Source organism: Stigmatopora argus, chromosome 9, assembly GCF_051989625.1.
Source record: "Stigmatopora argus isolate UIUO_Sarg chromosome 9, RoL_Sarg_1.0, whole genome shotgun sequence".
Lineage (NCBI taxonomy): Eukaryota > Metazoa > Chordata > Actinopteri > Syngnathiformes > Syngnathidae > Stigmatopora > Stigmatopora argus.
Window position 1 is genome coordinate 17,112,351 of NC_135395.1, and position 21,154 is coordinate 17,133,504.

At 41.7% G+C, this 21,154-nt stretch overlaps 3 protein-coding genes across 9 annotated transcripts; 1 reads left to right on the plus strand and 2 right to left on the minus strand.

Moving 5' to 3' along the window:
• The first annotated feature begins 1,217 nt into the window (after nt 1–1,217).
• On the plus strand, nt 1,218–3,290 carry LOC144082472 (uncharacterized). Of its 6 annotated transcripts, none has more exons than XR_013303256.1 (8): nt 1,218–1,352; nt 1,935–2,001; nt 2,084–2,145; nt 2,219–2,243; nt 2,336–2,437; nt 2,527–2,614; nt 2,687–2,730; nt 3,201–3,290. XR_013303256.1 is itself a non-coding variant. In XM_077609672.1 (7 exons), the coding sequence occupies exons 1-6, from the start codon at nt 1,287–1,289 to the stop codon at nt 2,574–2,576; spliced, it is 372 nt and encodes a 123-aa protein (XP_077465798.1). In that variant the 5' UTR covers nt 1,284–1,286; the 3' UTR covers nt 2,577–2,614; nt 2,687–2,878. The 6 variants fall into 6 exon arrangements, 3 of the variants coding, with proteins under 3 accessions (XP_077465799.1, XP_077465798.1, XP_077465800.1); XR_013303255.1 differs by having other exon boundaries at nt 1,219–1,352; nt 3,214–3,290; XR_013303257.1 differs by lacking the exon at nt 2,336–2,437 and having other exon boundaries at nt 1,220–1,352; nt 3,214–3,290.
• Nucleotides 3,291–3,338: 48 nt separating this feature from the next.
• On the minus strand, nt 3,339–5,303 carry LOC144082475 (peptidyl-prolyl cis-trans isomerase FKBP3-like). 2 transcript variants are annotated; one of them, XM_077609683.1, is made up of 6 exons: nt 5,157–5,303; nt 4,864–4,967; nt 4,271–4,332; nt 4,077–4,185; nt 3,757–3,864; nt 3,339–3,432 (listed from the first exon to the last, which is right to left on the minus strand). In XM_077609683.1, exons 1-3 carry the CDS (start codon nt 5,259–5,261, stop codon nt 4,299–4,301), a joined length of 243 nt encoding a protein of 80 aa, XP_077465809.1. In that variant the 5' UTR covers nt 5,262–5,303; the 3' UTR covers nt 3,339–3,432; nt 3,757–3,864; nt 4,077–4,185; nt 4,271–4,298. The 2 variants fall into 2 exon arrangements, with proteins under 2 accessions (XP_077465809.1, XP_077465810.1); XM_077609684.1 differs by lacking the exon at nt 4,077–4,185.
• Nucleotides 5,304–6,328: 1,025 nt separating this feature from the next.
• Nucleotides 6,329–21,085, minus strand: ehd1a (EH-domain containing 1a). Its single transcript, XM_077609652.1, has 7 exons — nt 21,017–21,085; nt 20,343–20,933; nt 14,234–14,331; nt 10,239–10,480; nt 9,112–9,282; nt 8,872–9,036; nt 6,329–7,701 (listed from the first exon to the last, which is right to left on the minus strand). The coding sequence occupies exons 2-7, from the start codon at nt 20,729–20,731 to the stop codon at nt 7,168–7,170; spliced, it is 1,599 nt and encodes a 532-aa protein (XP_077465778.1). The 5' UTR covers nt 20,732–20,933; nt 21,017–21,085; the 3' UTR covers nt 6,329–7,167.
• Between the last annotated feature and the right edge of the window lie 69 nt (nt 21,086–21,154).

The window sequence follows — 21,154 nt, forward strand, 5'->3', positions numbered from 1 at the left end:
TATGAATTGTTTATGGCTCTTTCCATCAAAAAGGTTCCCGGCGCCTGGTGTATTGTGTTGAAATGTTTTGTACATGCACTGAGATTTTTTTTCTCTCACCAGGGTGAGAGCGGAGGCGAGCTCGTCCAAAGTTGACACCCTCGTATTAATGAGTTTTACATCACGAGGCGATCGGCCGACGGCGGCCTACCCCCTCGTATCGAACGCCGTGCTCGTTCGCGGGCGGATGGCCAATTCCTTGCCGGGGCCTCCGAGAAGTGACACCGAACGTCGTCCGTTACGTAAGTCTCCATTTGCAAAGTTCACTATGTCATGGCTTTTTTTTTTTTAGCATTCCAACGAAGAGCCGCCGGAGGCCAGGGGAACAAAGACTGGGCCGGAAGACGAGGGAAAACAAGGTGAGGCCGTGAAGCCGCCAAAAGGGAGGAAGGAAGACGGGGAAGCTGCAGGTTGGATGGGGGGCAGGACAAAAAAAATGACCTTTTTAAAGTAAGTTTTTTGTTTACAAAAACTGATCATGTAGATTAAGGCATTTCTTTCTTTGAAATATGACCAGGTAGAGTAAGGTTGGTTGTTAAAAATGACCATGTATAGTAAGGTGTTTTTTGTAGTAATAAAAAAAAGACCATGTCTAGTAAAGCTTTTGAAAAAAAATGACCATGTATATATAGTAAGGCTTTTTTCTTAAAAATCGACCATATATAGTAAGGCTTTTTTTCTTAAAAAATACCATTTATAGTAAGCCTTTTTTTAAAAAAAAAGGCTTACTATACATGGTCGTTACTATACATTGTATAGTAAGGCTTTAAAAAAACGACCATGTATAGTAAAGCTTTTGAAAAAAAATGACCATGTATATATAGTAAGGCTTTTTTTTCTTAAAAATTGACCATATATAGTAAGGCTTTTTTTCTTAAAAAAAATACCATGTATAGTAAGCCTTTTTTTATTATTAAAAAAACGACCATGTATATTGTATAGTAAGGCTTTAAAAAAAACGACCATGTATAGTAAGGCTTTTTAAAATAAAGTTATCATGTATAGTAAGGCTTTGAAAAAAGACTAAGTAGGCTTTACAGAAAATGATATGAGACACTGTTTTATAGGATCAAGACCACAAAAATCACGACAATTCTACGTCATCTTCAAAACATAGACATTGAGTTGGGAGGAACGTCATCTTCAAAACATAGACACGGTAAGCAAGCCACCATCTTTTCCACTTTCAATATAGCGTAATGATATGGGCGTGGCCTATCGTAACCCCAGCTGTTCAAATTAAGCACATGCGCAGTGGCTCGTCTTCTCCAATAGTCATTTCCATGCTGATGGACGTGTTGCACCCCAACGAGGTAAGGCGTCGAGCCATTTACTGGCCTAAGTGCATTTTTATCACGCTAACGGCAGATTGTTTAGGAATCAATTGAGCTAAAACGCCAGCAAATCTATTAGTTTAATGCCCGGTTGACCACACCGTCGACAATTTAAGTTTGGGCTCTGTGCCACATGTGACAAGCTATCTTAGCATTAGCATTAGCGTCACGACAACGCTTTCCATTTGACCACGTCAAGCGTCGTCTTCTTGATGTTAATAGTAAGAGATCTAGTCCGTTTTCTCCATTGTCGAGTCGTGTAGAAAGACTTTTAATTGATTCAAACAAAACCGAGATATCAACGGACAGTTTGCTGGGTAAAGGCTCACTCGAAAATGATGTATGTACTGATAGTTTTCACTGCGAGTGCTAAACAAATCATTTAATCAAAAATTGTTAAGCCTACGTTGTCCTAGCTGTTAACTTCAGTCTGTATATTTAATCGCCTTGTCTGGAAAAGGGAAATTAGCACGGAGCACTCACTAACTTATTTTCATTCTTTATCTTGATCATTTATTGTAAGATTTCACTCATGTAATAATTGTTTGTCAACTCCCAAATAGCTTGGTTAAATCAAGATGCAGCTCTTCCCGTGTGCCCCAGGACACTCAAACCCTTGAGGTTACAGGTAAAACTAATCCCATCTGTTGAATCTCCAGTCTCTGTATATGACAACTTTTGCTTTTTTTTTTTTTTTCCGCACACATCAGGTCCATGTCCAGGTGATCTTCCCAGGTTGCCCCTCTTGCATGATGTGGCGTCTCTGAACTCTAAGATTTCTCTTCCTGTATTAGTTGTTTGGCAACGCCCAAATAGCTTTGTTAAATGAAGTTTTCCCCATTTAGCATCATCTTTGGTCTTCTCATCAAGGTAAAACTAGATTTAACAACAAAAACGTAAGTCTATCTTTTGAATCTCCAGTGTTTATATATTTTAACTTTTGTTTTTTTTGCACGCATCAGGTTCATGTCCAGGTGATCTTCCCAGGTTGCCCCTCTTGCATGATGTGGCGTCTCTGAACTCTGTATTAGTTGTTTGGCATCATCTTTGGTCTTCTCATCAAGGTAAAACTAGATTTAACAACAAAAACGTAAGTCCATCTGTTGAATCTCCAGTGTTTGTATATTTTAACGTTTGCTTTTTTTGCACACAGGTTCATGTCCAGACTTTGGAGGGTCTCCAAGTGATCTTCCTTGCAGATGATGCCTCATCTCTGAACTCTGCTGGCAGTTTTCTGAGAGGTTAGTTTATTGTTGAATATCCAAGTATTCATCCAGATTTATTGTATTGACTAAATTTACTCCCCCTCTTAGGTGAAGTCCAGAGTTCTCTGGCTCATGGTGACCAGATCCTCAAGGTAAGGAGGATTATACTTTTTTTTTCAGTCAGACATTTTAATAAAAGAGATTTGAGTGTCATTTGTCTTTGTTAAAACACTTGGAGAAAAAAGACCCAAGACCCTCAATGGTCTTTTTTTTCCTTTAATTTTTGGTGTTTATATTCTAAGTGTTATGTTGATTTTTTTATTATAAGTCCTGTTGGAAATCTTCTAAGTGTTTTATCAATTTAAAAAAAGTATTTTTTTTAGCCTAAGTATTGTGTTGAAATTTTTCTAAGTGTTTTATAATTAAAAACAAGGTTTTTTTTGCTGTAAATTTTCTAAGTCTTTTAATTTTGTTAAAATCTAAATAGGCAAAAAAACGTTTTTTGGTGAACATTTTCTAAGTGTCTTGATTATTTTAAAAAAAAGTCTAAACTGCTTAAGATTTTTTCTGACTAAGTGTTTTGTTGAAAATTTTCTAATGTTTAACTGTTTTTATTAAAAAGAACTTGTCTACAGGTGGAGAGGACTGACCATACTAAAATGATCCTAAGTGTGCAAATATGAACCTTTGAATAAAAACTTTCAAATGTCAAGCAACTTGTTTTTTTTCTTCATATAACTAGCAGAAAAGAATGCAGGTGTATATTTCAAGAACATTTATTTGTTCACACAAACCATATGCAGTTGTGTCACTGTTGATGGACAAAAAGGTTCTTCTTGGCACTGGATGGAATTCTGGAAAATAAAAAAAGGGGTCAATAGACTAAGTCCAACATTAAAAAGTTAGGTTTTACCAACGTCAGCAGGCCTTCCCACTGCAAAAGAAGGCACACGATATTAAAGCCCTAGGAGGAAAAAAATATATAAATATTAGACGTCCACTGCAGAAACAGAGACTTAAGAGGGATCTCCAACTGCAGTCCTTGAGGGCCCCTGTCCAGTTTATTTTCCATCACATCTTGATCATTTGATTCAAATGTGGTGGGAGATATGGAAAGCATACTGGATAGGGACCCTGAGGACCAGAGTTGGAGACACCTGCTCTATAACGACAAGTACCTGAGGGGATGTTGGTGTCAAAGTGTGCCGTCCACCAATGTCACCCTTTTTGGGGAAGTTTGTCTGGTCATCTTTCTTCAGCGTTGATTTGGTAAACTTGGGTGGACACTGAAGAGAAGCAAGATACACAATAAGTAGGTTTAGTACACATTACAAGAAAATAAATAACCTCCAACTGCAGTCCTTGAAGGCCCCTGTCCAGTTTATTTTCCATCACATCTTGATCATTTGATTCAAATGTGGTGGGAGATATGGAAAGCATACTGGATAGGGACCCTGAGGACCAGAGTTGGAGACAACTGCTCTATAATGACAAGTACCTGAGGGGATGTTGGTGTCAAAAAGTGTGCCGTCCACCAATGTCGCATTTTTGGGGAAGTTTGTCTGGTCATCTTTCTTCAGCGTTGATTTGGTAAACTTGGGTGGACACTGAAGAGAAGCAAGATACACAATAAGTAGGTTTAGTACACATTACATAAAGAAATAAAAATCACCAAAAACACTTGGGTTCTACCTCATCCACAAATGGTCTGTCGATTTTGTCACCTCTCCCACCATCTCCGTGGCTTTAAACCTCTACAAAACATTTGGATGCACAAATGACCACATTTACATTGCATGTTATTTCATCCTGGTGGAGTTTCAGTCAATCATTTCAAATCCATTCATTTTTTAAAATAAATATCGTAAAAAGTCAATTGATTTCATTTTTTTCTTCATACACTGGAAAAAATGGTTATTTTACCATGTGTTTACACTTGAGTCTAAAATGACCCCTGCACTATTGTTGACTGAATGCATTTAAAACTAAAAATGAAACAGTTCAAACCCTGAGGTCTGCCTTTAAGAAAGTGAAGGGAAAACAAGCCCAGGGTAAAGGAAGATTCTAGAAAAGTGTACCATCTATTCCTTCCACCTCTACTGATTACCTTGTTAGCCACACAGGTTCTTGCTATTAAAAATCAACACCACTTGGTGTGTTCTCATTCAAAATTTGAATGTATCCTAAAAAAAACAAGCTAATTGAGCAAAGCCTTGAATACTGAACGCTGATATTTAATGATTACACGGATAGAGAAAATAAAAACGTTTTTTAAAGATACTCACTTTGCTGACAAACAGCTCGTTATGGCGTCGATAAGCTGCTCCTTTTTGGTCGTTTTGGTCACCACATTCTTGATGTTTCCCAGCAGTCTGTGCTCGTTGAGGAACTGAAACACACAATAGAATGATTTCTTTTTAAAACATAAAGAGCTACAGCTAACGCGATGTATCCAATTTGTTAGCAAACATTTGACTGTCTGCATCCACGTGAGGCCACATCACGCGAAGCATGCTACCGTCAAAAAGCACTCTTAAAATGAGAACTGGGGCTTCGACATCCCCAAATGACAACGTACCGAAGGTGCTGCATTGTCCTGGGAGAACTTTATCAGGTCTTTCTTCGGTAAATCGTCACTTCTGAGCGGCTCTGCAGCAAACTCCCGTCTTGGCTCATCCGCCATTTTGAAGACTGGAGGCAGGTCACATGACCCATGTCAGAGTTCACGGGACTTGAACTCTGACCCAGGATACAGTTCAAAGGCTTAGATTGGAGACAGGAAGTTAATAGCAAGAAGAAACAAAGATAGCGTCCTCTAGTGGCTCAATGTCTTTTTAAAAGATCTTATTACTATTCATGGTCAAATTTGAAAGAAAGAAAGGCTTCCTATACACGTTCTTTTATTAATGAAAGAAACATGCCAAACAGCCAAAAAGTGGCAAAATGTGCTTAAAATTATACGTTATGAAATTTCAATGTAAGTTGACTACAGTAACAAAAATGTACCACATACTTATACGTTTTTTAAAATATGTATACATTCTGGGCCTGCTGCAATTACTTCTTTCTGCTAGTGTTTCAAATTAAAATAAAAAATATAACCTAATAAATGAACCTAAAGACATTTTTTTAACATAAACAAAGTGATAATGAAACCAGGATCAAATTCTCAATTATTACCTTCACGATGCATTTCAAGTCCAAATCCACATCGAAACCGGAGCCATCTTGATACTCATTCCACTGGTCACCATCATTTCTTGTTATTATTCTGCATACCAACAGGTAATAAGATTATATTCCTGTAAGGAAAAGGAAGAAAAACAAAGCCATATGGAGTGCCTCTGTGGAGTTTGCCTGCGATCGGTTGGCAAGGGCAAATTAAAATAGAAATTACATTCTATTTATTCAGTTTCCTGTATACATTTTTTTTTTTAAAAAGGCCCGCTGGCTGCACTGTCTTGGGTGACTGAGTCTGAGCATACTTTAACACGCAAAATGCCTTTTCTTTTGAAGTGAACAGCCTTCCTTAACCTGAAAAGATAGAAGAGCCAAACGTTACACACAAAAACTTGAAACATTTCTACATATGCTGTGAAAATTTGAAGTCATTCCAACAAAAATGGTCAAAATTATTGGCCTCCGAAACAGGGTCAATAAGGCCTTTTTTCCCCAAAAAAAGACAATGTATAACAAGGCTTTTAAAAAAAAAAATGCAATTAATGAAGAAAACCTACACAGCCAGGAATGTGATAATTGTTCCTTTTTATTGATCTGTCAAAATAACAAAAAGAGAAGAATTTGGAGTTGGAAGTCGGGAAATACAAAAATATAGATGAAGTGATTTATTTCCCCTCTCTCCAAACTTAGAAAAAAAAAACTTTCTTTGGATCAACAAATAATGTAGACTATATAGTGTATCTTCTTTTAAGACATCATCTCTTCCAGCTTGGGTTGGGATTGGGACGCGTGACGCAAACGTCCCGCTACCAAGTTCACGGTTGCAGGAAGCGGCAATGTCCTCCTCTGGTGTGGAAAATGACTCCGCTTTTGCTTACAGTACAAAACGGAGACGAGTGCAAAACGTCCCTCTCCGATTCCGCCTTTCGTCAAAGCAGATTTCTGTCGAGTAAACGTTTTTACTTGCGTACGAAGCTTAAAAATCGAGACAAATGCTGTCATTTGGAACAGTGATTCTCAAAATTCCGTTTGCGATAATTACTTCGTTATGGAACGTCGATCCCTTTGAACAAAACAATTGTTAACGACGACGCGGCGGATCAAATTCGATGGGACTTTAGCACTATTTTAAGGGAGGTGCTGACATTCAAACGCTGCACGTTTTAACGGTTCATCCAAATAAATACTTAAATATGTTTTTGGATGAGCTGAGCCAAGTATTTACGGATGTCAAAAGTTTGAGAACCACTGAGTGAGAGCTTTTTATTCGTTGTAAGAAAAGCCAAACGGGGGTATTGGGTTGCTCTTTTTGTTGTTGTTGTTGTTGTTGTTGTTTTTTTCTCCCTTCCACAAAGCTGGATTGAATCCCGTCATCCACGAGAAAACCACCCGTCCGTCCTTCTCCATCGTTAGCCTTGCAGCGCAATGTCGCGCTTGGAGGGCGGCACCAGGTGGCCGGGCAGCGTGGCGGGCAACTCGTGACCCTCCAGCTTGACCTTGATCAGGTGATTGGCCAGCGCAAACTCCTCGTTGTCGAGGAGGCCGTCGCGGTCCACGTCGGCCAGCTTCCAGATCTTTCCAAGCACCGTGTTGGGCAGCTTGGACTTGAGCATCTCCTTCTTGGCCAAGGCGCCCGACACCTTGCCGTTGATGGGCGACAGCGTGTAGAAGATCTCGTCGTAGCTGGGCTTGTCACGGTTGACCACCCACTCCAGGTCGTCGATGCCCTCGCCGGCGCCCTCGCCGTAGCCGTGGCCGAAGGGCCCGCTCATGGTGCCCTCGAAGGCGCCGCCCTTGACCGTGTTGCAGGGCAACGCCGCCTCCTCCTGCCGCACCAGGGCCATGAGGCGGGCGATGTCGTTGGCCAGCATGTCCTCCACCGCCTCCAGCAGTTTGGGCTTCATGGCCGCGAACTTGGAGAAGTCCTGGGCGTTCAGCAGCTCCTAAAACAAGGGGGTCAGACTGGGTTGGTTGCTTCGCGGGCCACATTAACGTCAACTCCGTTTCATGTGTGCCGGACCATTTTAGATATCATATTTAGATTTTTTTTTTTAAAATGGATTAAAAGCCCTGAATATTCAGTTTTTTTATAGATGTAAAACAATGTTTATTTTAGTTTTTTTTATATATTTTTAGATTTTTAGTGTCAGACTCGGGTTGGTTTGCGGGCCGCATTAACGTCAACTCGGTTTCATGTGTGGTGGACCATTTTAGATATGATATTTAGGTTTTTTTGTAGAAATGGATTAAAAGCCCTGAATATTCAGTTTTTTATTGATCTAAAACAATGTTTATTTTAGCTTTTTTATATATTTTTAGATTTTTAGTGTCAGACTCGGGTTGGTTTGCGGGCCGCACTAACGTCAACTCGGTTTCATGTGTGGTGGGCCATTTTAGATATGATATTTCGATTTTTTTTTGAGAAATGGATTAAAAGCCCTGAATATTCCGTTTTTTATTAATCTAAAACAATGTTAATTTTAGCTTTTTTAAAATATATTTTTAGATTTTACAAAATGATTTTTGAACTAAAAACACAGAAAAAATGGATTCAAAAATTACAATTATTTATTTAAAAAGGGGAAAATCAGGAAATTTAATATACATCTATACTCTTCATTTTAATTGCATCCTAAAACAGAAAGTCGGCACTTGTGATTTACTTTCTCGGGCCGCACAAAATGATGCGGCGGGCCAGATGTGGCCCCCGGGCCGCCACTTTGACACCGATGTCCCAAAAGGAGGTAAAACAAAACAATAAAAATGCCCTGTGGAAATAGAGTGGCTGGGAGAAGGCGGAATTTCCAGGAAAATTACATTTCGGACACGTCCTGGTGAAGCTCACGCGTGCACACGCGCAACCCGTTCTTACTTTGAGGTGGCGCAACAGTCATACTGAACGTTGGTCCTGCCCAAAGTGGTTTGACTTTGACCGTCGGCGAGGTCTGCGTGCACGGAAAAGGGCGTTTTTTTACGAGACAGTTTAACTACGGTCCCGACGCGGCATATTTTGAGCCGTCTATTTATACCTTTGACTAAAAGGGCTTCCCGACGGCACTTTCTTTGTTCCGTCCCCCGTCCAGTCCCGGTGGGACATCTAACGCCGTCCATACCTGCATTTTGGCCAGTTTGGGGAAGTCTCCGGGTGAAATCTGGTGCTCCTTTTCCACCTTGACGTAAATCTCCCCCAAATTGGCGATCAGTTCCTTCTTCTTGGAATCCTTCCCGAACACGCTGGGCATCTCCTTCTTCAGCGAGCAGATGATGTACGCGTGCACCTTAGCGAGGATTCCACTTTGTTCAAAACCGATAATCTACGAATACGACTATAAAATGAGAAGAAAAAGATCCACCTTGGCGAGGCGGGCTCGCTTAATGAGGTCGTTGAGTTTTCGTAAAGCGGCGTTGCGGGGCAAGGATTGGATGTCGGCGAAGAGGTCCTGCTCCTCGGCCTCGAACAACTTCCTGTTGTCCGGCACCAGCAGGGGCTGGGCCCAAAACGAGCCGATGTACACGCGGACCACCTGCAGAAAAAGGGGGGGGCGTCAATACATCGGCGGTTTGGGTTGAAAGATTAAAAAGCGAGACGAAAAAGTAGAAAGGCAATCTAGAAAAAGGGTGCCCTTGGTTTTGCCTGCTGACAGGCAGCAAAGTCGGTGAATAATTGTCCATTCGAGCCTTTGCTTTCTTTGGGATTGCTTTACGACTTTGGCCCGAGATCAAACATTAGCTCGACGGCGACCAAAAAAAAAAATGAAATCACACGATCGGTTTTCAATTCTGCTTCATTTTAGCATTTGGAAAAATGAATACATTCAGTCATGGTTCATTGGCTGTGAATTTCAAATGCAATTTTGTCAGTCTAACCAAATATGAGTGACTTTCCAATGACCTTGACAGGAAACACAATCGGGTTGACCTTCCACCTGACATGTTAATAAAATTAGTTAGTCATTGATCAGTCTATACATGGAAAAATTAACATTCGGCCAATAGTAAATCCGATGGACACTTTTTTCAGATATTAGGGACTGTCAAATGTCCCAATGAATGTACCAAAAAACAGGTCAAATCTGTTTTAGGAATGACTGTATTTTCCGGACTATAGGAGTTTATGTTAACCCAGTCATAAATGTCTCAAAAACAGTATTTAAAAAAAAAAAAAGTAAGCTAGGTGACATCATTTTGGGAGGAAAATGTAGCGTAATATTGTCTGCCACTTGTTACCAAGTAGCTCCAACACTAGCAATTACAGAGCAGTTCAAACTAAATGAATAGTTGCACTCTGTCCCCAAGAAAAATGCTAATGCTAACACTAGGCCCCCCTTTATCTAAGCTGTACAACAGCGTATCTTTACTGTAAACGTTTCATTCCACAACGACTTCATTCTTTCAACCTGAAGTTTCACATTCGCGAAGATACGTAGGACAATTTGCGCTACAGGAAGCGTGTTTGAAAAAAGGGGCGGAGCGTACTGACCTCAGGCGTGTTGATGATTTTTCCCAAGGACCACATGAGCGCCCCGTAAACCCTCATGAGCTGCTGGGTGCTGATCTGGTCGGCCTTGTTGAGGACCACTCGCATTTTGTCCTCGTGGTTTTTCAACGCCCGGATGACCTCGGAGAACTCGTCCGAGATGTCCAGCTTGTGGGCGTCGAACAGGAGGATGATGCGGTCCACCCGCTCGGCGAACCACTCCAACACGGCGGCGAAATCGTAGCCTGCCAACGAAACAACGCGCTTGGTTATTTGTCGCCACGAAGCTTTCGTTCACGTGCGCCAGATGCTACCAAACAGTGGGTTTTCACATCTATGTTCTGAGAGGAGGAACTAATACCAGTGGGATTTGCTTCTCAACACGGATTAGAACATTCAAAAGTTTCATTACCTCAAAACCTGACTTTGTGTCAATTTGAAGCCTTTCTCAGGCTCCTCCATCTATGGGAGTTACTTTTTTCCCCATGCTAGAAGTCGCACTTTTTGAATAGTTTGGCTGAGCCTTTTACTCAAATGTCAATCATACGTCTATTTTTTTTATTATTACTCTGACCGCCAGGTTGTTTTTTAGGCTATAGTTATCCAAAATACTTAAATTGCTATTTTAACAGGTGCCTATTTTGTCTTTTGTTCCCTATTTTCCTTTTACGTTAACTGATACAGTCATACCTCTACTTAAGAATGCCTCTAGGTATGCAAGTTTCAGGTTACAATTTTTTTAATGCTAACGAGTGCCTCGAGATACGAAAAAGATCCTAAATACGCCAAAAAGTAAATGCATTTCCTTATCCACCATTTTATTTAGATTTCCCCTTATTAAGCGATTAAAAACCAGACAACTGCGACGCGGCACATATTTTCACACACACAGCTTCATTTCCTATTTCTATCATTTCATTTTGGATAAATGCCAAAATAGCCAACTTTCACTGCGAGCATGGGGGTAACGGAACGGCTTTGACAAGAGCCGGTTGGACTGGTTGCGGCGCCATCCGCTATCGGCGCCAAATACCTGAGGCGCCAGGCGAACGGAGGGAAGACCAGATAAAAATAAGAGGATAATTCAAAAGGCGGGCGGATGAGCGGTTAGCCTGACAGTTCTGGGGGCGGTGGTTCAATCCCTGACTGTGTGGAGTTTCCATGTTCTCCCCATGCTTGCATGGGTTTTCTCCGGGCACGCCACACCATACTCAACTCCTGCACCAAGGCCCGAATCAAGAATTATTACTACTACTTATTTCTTATGTTGACCACTTATTTATGGTACTCAGACTGGCCGTTTGGTAGAACGGACGTTTGGTAGAACGAACGTTTGGTCGTCGGGTTGTTACTGTTGAAACCAGCTCTCAAAATTATAAAAATGAAAGAGAGAGAGAGAGTGAGTTTAATATCTAAATATCTCATATCAAAATATCAACAGTGAACTGTCATAATTTGACAGCGAGCGAACCTGGCGACCAAACGTCCGGTCGTCCAAACGTCCGGGGACCAAACGTATTTCGACGAAACGTCCGGTCACGCTTATTTATCTATTACTATTTCCTGATTATTTATTTATCATGACTATATATTGATTTTCTATGTGTGACCCCAAAACTAGGTGCTGAAGCTCTCCAAAAACCACGGAACTCATCCTGGACTTCTGACGGAACAAGCCTACTCCGCTCTGCTGACCTCACTTGGACGACCCATTTATTCATTTCTTATTTATTGATCATTTATTTGTCTGTCTGTTGTTATTTGTGCCCTATGTGGTGAAAGCTTTAAATCTAAATAAAAGCATTCCGCAACCCTCGTTTCTCTTGGATAAGCGGTTCAATAGACGAGTCCAGTTTCTGGCCTGGCATGCGTCATATTTGAAGTTCCTCACGAGAGTGCGCAGAGGACATTTTCTCGGCTCTCGTTATTTTTTTTTTTCAAGCCGTGATAGGAAAAACAGGCCAAGAGACAGCTGCAAAAGCATGAGGCTCCCATATAGACAACTGTCGCATACGACCACGGCACGCGCCCGCATTCCATATAGGGCGAGGAATTGGGACCTAGGCGGTGTGGGGGGTTCGCTAAAACAAATTCCTGAACGTTACGGCAATTCCGTCCGTCCGTCCGTCGAGCGCCGGCGGTGGCAAACTCGTCACATAGAGACACGTCGGTGTCATGTGACGTTCTCCATCTTCCAAGTGAGCCGGAAGGCATTCAAATTGATGTCGTTTTAAATACGCAACGATAACCGCGTGTTTATTTTGTCAGTAAACTTTGACTGGGAGTGGCAAAGGCCAGGAGACAATTTTGGATTTTTTTTTTTTACTTTGTGCTAAACGGCGGTTCGTTTCCGAGCGATTGGACGTCACTATCGCCGTGTGCGGTCGATTGGTCGCCGGTCTTTTGGTCGCCGGCGACAAAACAAGGTAAAACAACACGGTCTACGCATGAATAAAAGGCAACAATGGCCATGAGCAGTTTCACTGAGCCCACGTGTGAGTGTACAAGAGTTTATATGTACATGCGCTGTCCCTTTAAGAAGCGATGTCAGTCAGGGTCTTAACAAGTTCTCCAACAAAAAACAATACAAGTCCGGGAAATTTGGAGCTTTTCTTTAGCCTAATAATTAATAGGGCATTAAGTATGACTAAATAGTCATTCACAGTTTGTATTTAAGGGAATTGGAGCAACGATTTAAATGGTAATTATCAATAACCTTCCGGGCAACCAAAAGACCGGCGACCAAACGACCGAGTACCCAGTATCGGTATCCAATAATGTCCTGCGTTATGGCGTTTCGTCTTTGAAATTCCGTGCAAGTCAAGTCTAATTTGTGGCATATACGGCGTATATGCGAGAAAATACGGTACTCGAGTAGTCCAGTCACATTTATCATTTGGAAATGGAGATCTCTCATCATTATAAATTTGTGCTCAAACTTGGCATTAAACGACGGGAGGGTAAAGCGTTGCGGTCAGTCTGGTGCCTAATTTCTGCCACCAATGTTTAAAGTCGATACGCTCTTGTTTGTATAGGATACAGTAATGGACGCTATCGTATCCGTGTTTACACACAAACAGCTGTGTATTGGTGTACAGTACACTCAATAGTGCTTTGCGACGGAATAAAAGTCATTTCTCAAGGTCACTTCAACGATTAGCGCAAACATTTTTTGTCTACTATGCGTGCTAATAAGGTCTCATTATATTTGTATGATGACAATAAAAGCATTCCATTTAATTTAGGTTTTTTTTGGTTAAAACACATTTTTAAAGTGTCTCCTGGCTGAACTCTTCCATTCATTCCAGCTGTTGTTTCTTTTCCGCGCTACGTCTCACGAGAATAGCGGACTGGATAAAAAGCAGATTGCATATCGACGCATTGACGAAAGCGTGCGGGGGCGCCGGGCATCTTGAGGAAACGTACGGCGTCCTATTTTACTCCACTTCCTTTTCTTCGACGGCAAAACTCAAAAGTCAACTTCCTCTTGTGGCGTTTCGAAAAAGGAAGATGTTTTTGGCCACGTGAAAATTGCGCACGTTGCATTTTTCAAGTGAGAGTGCAGTAGCGTGAGAATAGGGAATAAAATAATGAAAGAGCCGCATTTCCTCACGTAGTGGCGTTATTTACCAGATTTTTCTAGCGGTTTAGACCTTTAGCGGGAGGGGCCTATTGAATAGGGAAGGTTACTTTAGGATACGCACCTGCGAAGTGACTTAAAAGTGGAAATTACGCTGGTTAAATAATGGTTTCATTTCGATAAAACGAAAGCAACGAAATGAGAAAACCAAAAGTTAGGAGAAAAAAAGGCATTTGGCAGATTTACATGACCTGTTTTGTAAGGTTTTAAGCCCCGAGGGCCTAAAGGGAACTGTTTTACAAGCGAAAAATGTTAAAAAGAAAAAAAACTGGTGTGAGGCCAAGTGCATATTTTTGCAATATTGTCATATTTGAACTTCCCGTGTGGCGCATGTTGCATTTATGGGAATTGGCCAAACCTCGGCTGATCCTCTGCTTCTCTCCCGACAGGATTCCGGGCGTGTCGATGATGCTGATGCTCTCCAGGACGGCGTTGGGCAACTGGGCGCACATGAACCTACGAGAGTGTTGAAAAAAGGAGGAAAAGAAGGAGCGAAAAGGGAGGTGGGGCAGAAGAAATGGTCAGTGTGTACACCATTTGAAAAGTAAACACGCAATAATGGAGCTTTACATAACTCGTGTTCAAACTTGAACAAGAATGGAATATTGAAACGCAACGTGGTGTCGTACTTCCTCATTTGGGTTTTATTAACGTGGTATCTGTCTGAAAATGTCAACTCTTGAACAAAAAGAGTTAAGATTAAGGCTGAGTGAGTCATACGCGATACACACAAATACTTACCTGTCAACCTCGGCCAATTGCTCTCCTTATTAATCATTTGCAATTTCCCTTATGTAATAATAAACCCTACAAATGCAACACGGCACATATTTACTCACATAGGGCGCACTAAAAAGTCTCAAAAAAATTCCCCAAAGTGGACGGGGTGCCCAAACAGTATGCAGTAAATTCAGAAACTATTCTGTAGATGTCGCTGTATGACGCTGACATCTTAACAATCTGGGTACATTGCTTGCTGACACACTATATATAGTGAAAAGGGCGGAAGTGACTGACACGCATTACATGCTCAAAGCATGTCAACATTAGCAATCGATAATTGGATAACTATATTGGATTGGATAACTTCATTCATCCCATATTCGGGAAATTTCATTGTGACAGTGGCAGGAAAAGGCATAGTTATAAGTTAGATAGTACAGTCGCAAAGTTTTTGTTGTTGATAATGACGACAGGGCCTATGTCCGATTATTATTACTATTATTATAAAGGCCGCAGAACAACAAAGCAAAAGCACAAAGTACAAAGATAGTGACGTTTTCGTAAGATACCAGTGACCAAGACCATCCGGATTAGAGCCAAAATGGCTAAAATGAGAACGCTTTTACAAAAAAAACGGACTTAAAAAAATCCCGTACTAAAGTTGTTACACGCCATCCACTGATCAAAAACTGTATAAAAGAGGGGAAGAACGTATAAGTTGACAAGGTATGAAAATGTGACAAGAAGCTCTTTCAATCAGGACAAAGAATGCAATTGTCAAGACGCCCCGGAGCCGTGAGGGGGCCCGGTCCGAAGCCAGGCTCCGCCCGAGAGCTCCGGGGCGCAGGAGGGGGGTCGGGGGGGTCATGAGACCGGAGAACCCAGGCTTTGGCTTTCGTGCGGAAACCACGCAGAGGCACGCGGGAGGCTAACCGGGGTTTAACGTCAGACAATGAAAATAGGAAAGCCCTGAAAAGACAGCGGGAAAATACGATACACTTTCATCCAGATAAGAAACACGCAAGATTTTTTCCTCCTACGGTCATCGTTGCCGGCGTACTTTGGAATTTGGGCTCAGAGTTTCCATTTGGCCGTCACGTCCGATAGTTTCCGCTCGGCTTCTCGGGGCGGAGGGAGAGAAAAAAATACAAAATAACTCAAGGGAATAACAAAGCCGTCACTAATTATGTATCGCGTGGATGTCAAAAGCGGCAGCCGCGCAACGTTTCTAAAATAACACCAAGGGTTAAGATCCATGTGACTGAAGGTCTTCTTGACCCGAGAACTTGAACCGTACGTTGATAAAGTCAATTCGTTTCCGCTTTGCGCCGTGATTGGACGATTTTCCAAGCGTTGACTTTCGCTTGTGTAAAAACTACAAGAGTTGTGCTGGGGATTTTTGTTTTCAGGCTGTGCGTGCATCACATTCAGGAAAAGCGCAGAGTCAGTGTCCTGGAATTAAAGGCCAGGAGAAGGACAGGACGGACGGAACTTTACACTTTGCTGATTCAGTTTTTCCTGATAAGAGGCTTCCAGCCGCCCCCGAGGCCTTTTACGACAAAACGCAGGAGGCAAGTGGCACTTTTCTGGGTGTGGAGGGGAGGCCTTTAGTCATAATCAAAAGCTGAATGACTGAACAAGATAAATGTGGTTCAAAAGGAACGTCTTTAGTTTCAAAGTGTCAACATCACATGATTAACTTGTGATGTCGTTAGTGAAAAGCCGCTTCTACTTAAGGTGAGCCCGCTCGTTAAAAAGTCATCTGTCAAACGGCTAAACTAGCACTTTTAATCCCGCACGCCTTTGGGGAAATGATGGCTTCTTTATTCAATCCTACTTTTATCAACTATTTAAACAGAATCAAAACAATGAAAGATACTTTATTACTCGCTTGACCTCTACACAGCCACAACTCACTTTGCTAATCTAGTATCAGTTCAACCTACAAGAAAATAATTCAATAATGAATATCGTATTTTCTCCCATTTTTGCCATTTCTGCATATAAGCCGTACCCTTGAAATTGCCTTAAAAATCGTTGGATTTTATGATTTTGTCACAATTTTTACCTCCATATTCATGGGTTTAATAGGGAGTACAAATGTGCTACTTTGAAGGGAAAATCTTAATAAAAATCTTCGCACGTGGTATTTCTGAGTTTTTTTTAGCAACTAACACGGCTTATATGTGAGAAAATACTGTAAATAAATTGTTCAATTGACCAAACAGGCACTGCATTCCAGTCAAAGCAAACTAGAGGTCTCCGACACGGTAGGACGGCGTCCAAACGGGTGACAAATGATGCAGAGATGGACAATGGCCTTTGTTTATGGACAATCTTATCTAGTTTCCTCTCACATGTGAAACACGCTCGGACGGATGAATCGCAAACTGCAAAGTCCGGCACCACCACCACCGCTGCCGCCGCTGATTTAAAAAGGTCTTATCTGAGACGTGTTAGACTGTTAGATGTTGTTTGTTAGATTGTCCAAGAAAGGCCAAGCAATCTGCAAAATTACAGGAAGGCATCGCCATGGAAAGTGGAAATGGTGTTACTGGATTGGCCTCGTTTATCCTGATACGTCAACAACTAGGAAGGATTAGGCCCAATGTACAATAGAAACGCTGTATAAACACGCCAAGTGTGGCAGGAAACCTTGAAGGACCAAGTATCGGAACGTCTCAATAGCGGGACGGCACAACTATTGTAACTTAAATTCCGAACCGATCATCCGGTTGGATTTATGTTTGGGAATTTAAAAGATGACTCATTTCATGTTTTTAACAACGCATCTTTTAAGCAGGTCGACTCGGGGGCAGGAAAATGGCGGGTAAAGTCGCTACTTTTGGCTAGCATGCGTACAAGAGGATTGGAAAAAAATTTTTTATCGTATTTTCACGACTATAAGGCGCACATAAGTCTTAAATTTTCTCCAAAATAGACAGGGCGCCTTATAATCCAGTGCGCTTTATATATGGACCAATACACGATAAAATAAAATAAATCAGTCGATAGGGTACACCGACTCTACTATTTTCCCGTAGACAAAGTACTGCGCAGTGACTGCTGGGTAGTTCTTTTGTCAATACACCCAATGGATTGTGACCTGTATACATTGACATCAATACAACAGCTTGACGAAGCATGGAAAGCACCGTTGGAAAAGTTATGCTAGCTACCAGCTAGCTACTATTTGCGAATGGATTGTGGCCGCCTGGACGAACATATAAAACTCAGTGTTTTCGATGACTCATTTGGACAAAGAAAATAAGGACTTTGATGGATTTGTGGGTGATGACGTGAGTAAATTGTAAAATGGCTAAATAAAGTACAACCGAACTCAGTTTTGCTTCTGTTGCCTTTTTAAAAACGTGTTTTTAGCATGTGGGTATAGCGTGCAAGAACTATATATCCCAGCAGTCACTGCGCACCGGAAACCGGAAATAGAGTCTGGGGCTGCTTCCGGTAGCCAGCGCTATTGCGGTTAGATATTCATATATAATATATATGCGTCTAAAAAACGGTGCGTCTTTTGTGTGTCTAAAATACAGAAATAGCACTCGTTACTGACACTGCGGCTAAAAATACCATGCGCCATATAGTCGTGAAAATACGGTAGTCACCAAAATGTCACGTCTAATAATGCACGGACAACTTTGCGCTAACGAGAACGTCGCTCGTGTTATATTCACACTCGTACCGCAAGACTCGTCGCCGTACAGTTTACCGCGAGTACGATGCAACACGCATGTGCGAGGATTTGAACACAAACGGCAAATGAGTTTGGGTGTGCGCTTTCATTTTTACGTTCGCGCTACGCTAAGAAACACGGCGAACGTGGGCCACCTGTTATTCGGGTTGAAACGCTAATTACAGCGTGAATCAATCCAGTTCTGAAACAATAGTCCATTCATTTTATAGTGGGAAGATCCTGATTAGCTGGAGGTTGCGTGAAAAATGGGCTAAAATGGTGTTCAAATGATAACTCTTGTGACAACATTTAGATGTCATTTTTGTAATAAATCGAAGTCTGTTCATTACATAATTAGTGTTGTTTGGCTCAATTGTTCCAGCACGGGGTGCCCCCCTCCCCACATTGTGGACTGGGGGTGGGACGGAGAGACATCCATCCATTGTCCACAGGAAGTAGTGCTATAAACAAACTGCTTTTAGACATATGATGACAAGAATTAGCACGAATGGATGAACTTGTTTGAAAAAAAATCTATATATTCGCCTCAACATCTTTCTCTCGCTTTTTTTAATAAAATATGATCCCACACAAATGTGAGAATCTGACTGGAATTTCAATGTCTGACCAAGGTATTCGCACCAAAAAGCGTTTACAAATTTCCGCCAAAATTTAAAACTTGGTTTCTCTCAGCCGATAACAAAGATTAGATGATTTTTAAAAGGGATTTTAAATGAAACATTATTTTGAAATATATTTTTAGTCATCATCATGGGTATGTAGACTTTTTCTCCATTTTAAATGCGAGTAGTGGAGCGTGACACCAATTACTAAGATGTTTTTTGGTACACTTGGGCAGTAGGTCTTGCTCAAAAACGTGTTACAATGTCAGCCAATAACGCGTCAAACTTTAACCTGCTGCAACAATGTCATTTCCCAAGAGCCGATTACCCGGAGACAACGGGGGGTGGCTTTCTTGCTTCTTGCGATAAGAATGCGCTGCAAAAAAAACCCCACAAATTGTAAAACCTGTTGCCTGGCAACATTGTCGACAAGACTCTCTTAGCTAGGTCGCCGCTCCAAGACGGCGTCAGTTGTCTGTGCCAGGTGTTCACAGTAAGTAGATAAAGTAGAGCAAGGGTAGGGAACCTACGGCTCAGGAGCCACATGTGGCTCTTTTGATGGCTGCATAGGGATCTCCGCTAAACTGTAAGCTGAAATATGGAAACCGCTGGTGAAAGAGTACCACTTCATTCTTTTTTTAATGCATATTTTCATTGATTGAAAAAAAAAGCAAAGTAATGTAGTCTTTTTGTACTTTAAAAACTGTGAAATGACAAAAAAATGCACATATATAATATTTGTTTTAAATTTTCGGTATGGCTCTCAAGAAATAACATTTGAAAATATTAATTGTTTATGGCTCTCTGTCAAAAAGTCCAATCCATTTTGACTGACCAATCAAATGTAAGAATTTCAGATTGTCCGCCTTTCTTCGTGACGTCATAATACCATTCCAGTCCCACCTGTGCTCGAATCTAAAGTTTATGGTTAAAACTGACGCCACAAAATGTCTTCGCTGCAAGCATTATCATTTTTTTGAGGTATTAAAACTATTTTCCTCCATGATCAAAAATGACAATTTAAATACTTAAGATTACGCACCGTCTTTTATACTCGGTGTTGCCTTCGATTATCCATTAGCATACTTATGGTTGTACTTTTAGTAAAGCCCACACAAAAGCCGAAACCGGAAGTCGAACCTAAAACTTCAAAAATGTAATGCAAAATTGCTGTAACCACTACTACAATGTGTTAATCTATCAAAGAACCCCGTCAAATATGAAAAATAACGAAAGGGGCCAAGTCAAACAAACGTGACACAGCTGACAGGATTGTTCATCAACCTAGCTAAACTGTGTGCACTACTTAGGGCGTGCACCGTATAATGGGTGCTAAACATTCTGACTTTTGACTAAAAAGAATATAGTTGAAGAAATGTGTCGCCGTATATATTCTCTTAGAATTTTTTTATGTTGAAAAAACTTTGTACCTGTTTAGAAAGGCGTTCCCAAAGGCATTGAGTTTGCGGAAGGGCTTCTTGGGGTCGACAACCAGCGCGTTACCGGGGATCACCCCGTCCTGGTCCCCGTGCATGACCGCGATGAACGAGTCGGTGGTCGGCTCGGGCCCGATTCGCATGCCGGGGAAGTCCTGCTCCATGAGGTGTCGGATAAAGGTGGTTTTGCCGGTGGAGTACTGGCCGACCAGCAGCACCATGGGCTTGTTGTCGAAATCGGCATCTTCGAGGGCAGGCGAGTGGAAGTCGTGGAATCGATACGTGTCCTCCAGAGGAAACAGTTTGGTCCGGTAAAGCTGCCGTAGGCCGTCCGCCACGTTCTGAAACAGCTCGGGGTCCTTTTTCAGGGTCTTCCTGAACATCGTGGTTCGACTTTGAATTGACACGGCTGTGTCAAAATCCCCCTTAGACGTAAACTCGGTGCGGCGGTGCTGGCTCGCAGCGTCTTGAGGGTTAGCTGCCCGTCGGAATGAAGCAATGGCTGGGCGAGGTCTGGCAACTTTTTGTCCCCACCCCCAGCCGCCCGTACAGCCTAATCCCAACTCACTTCCGGGGCCAGGCGACCTCAATTTAAATGGAAACAAAATCAATCAATCAATTCCAAATATTATATCGGTTTGTACTACATGGGTATAATGTTTACTTACTATCTCCTTAATGCGAAAAAGTTAACTTTGACGTCTTTTAGGCTGACGTCAGCGTCACCTGACTTTGAACGGCATGCCGTAAGGACCACCGGAACCGGAAGTCAATTGCATGCTTTTGATTATTTAAATTTTATGAAC

Coding starts and splice junctions, on each gene's coding strand:
- LOC144082472 (XM_077609672.1), top strand. CDS start 1,287: ATGCGCAGTGGCTCGTCTTCTCCAATAGTCATTTCCATGCTGATGGAC. Junction 1,353..1,934: donor ACGTGTTGCACCCCAACGAG/GTAAGGCGTCGA, acceptor CAACTCCCAAAT/AGCTTGGTTAAATCAAGATG. Junction 2,244..2,335: donor TCTTTGGTCTTCTCATCAAG/GTAAAACTAGAT, acceptor TGCACGCATCAG/GTTCATGTCCAGGTGATCTT.
- LOC144082475 (XM_077609684.1), bottom strand. CDS start 5,261: ATGGCGGATGAGCCAAGACGGGAGTTTGCTGCAGAGCCGCTCAGAAGT. Junction 4,968..5,156: donor AGGACAATGCAGCACCTTCG/GTACGTTGTCAT, acceptor TGTGTGTTTCAG/TTCCTCAACGAGCACAGACT. Junction 4,333..4,863: donor ACGAGCTGTTTGTCAGCAAA/GTGAGTATCTTT, acceptor AATGTTTTGTAG/AGGTTTAAAGCCACGGAGAT.
- ehd1a (XM_077609652.1), bottom strand. CDS start 20,731: ATGTTCAGGAAGACCCTGAAAAAGGACCCCGAGCTGTTTCAGAACGTG. Junction 9,283..10,238: donor AAATCATCAACACGCCTGAG/GTCAGTACGCTC, acceptor CTTTTTCTGCAG/GTGGTCCGCGTGTACATCGG. Junction 9,037..9,111: donor AGCGAGCCCGCCTCGCCAAG/GTGGATCTTTTT, acceptor ATCCTCGCTAAG/GTGCACGCGTACATCATCTG.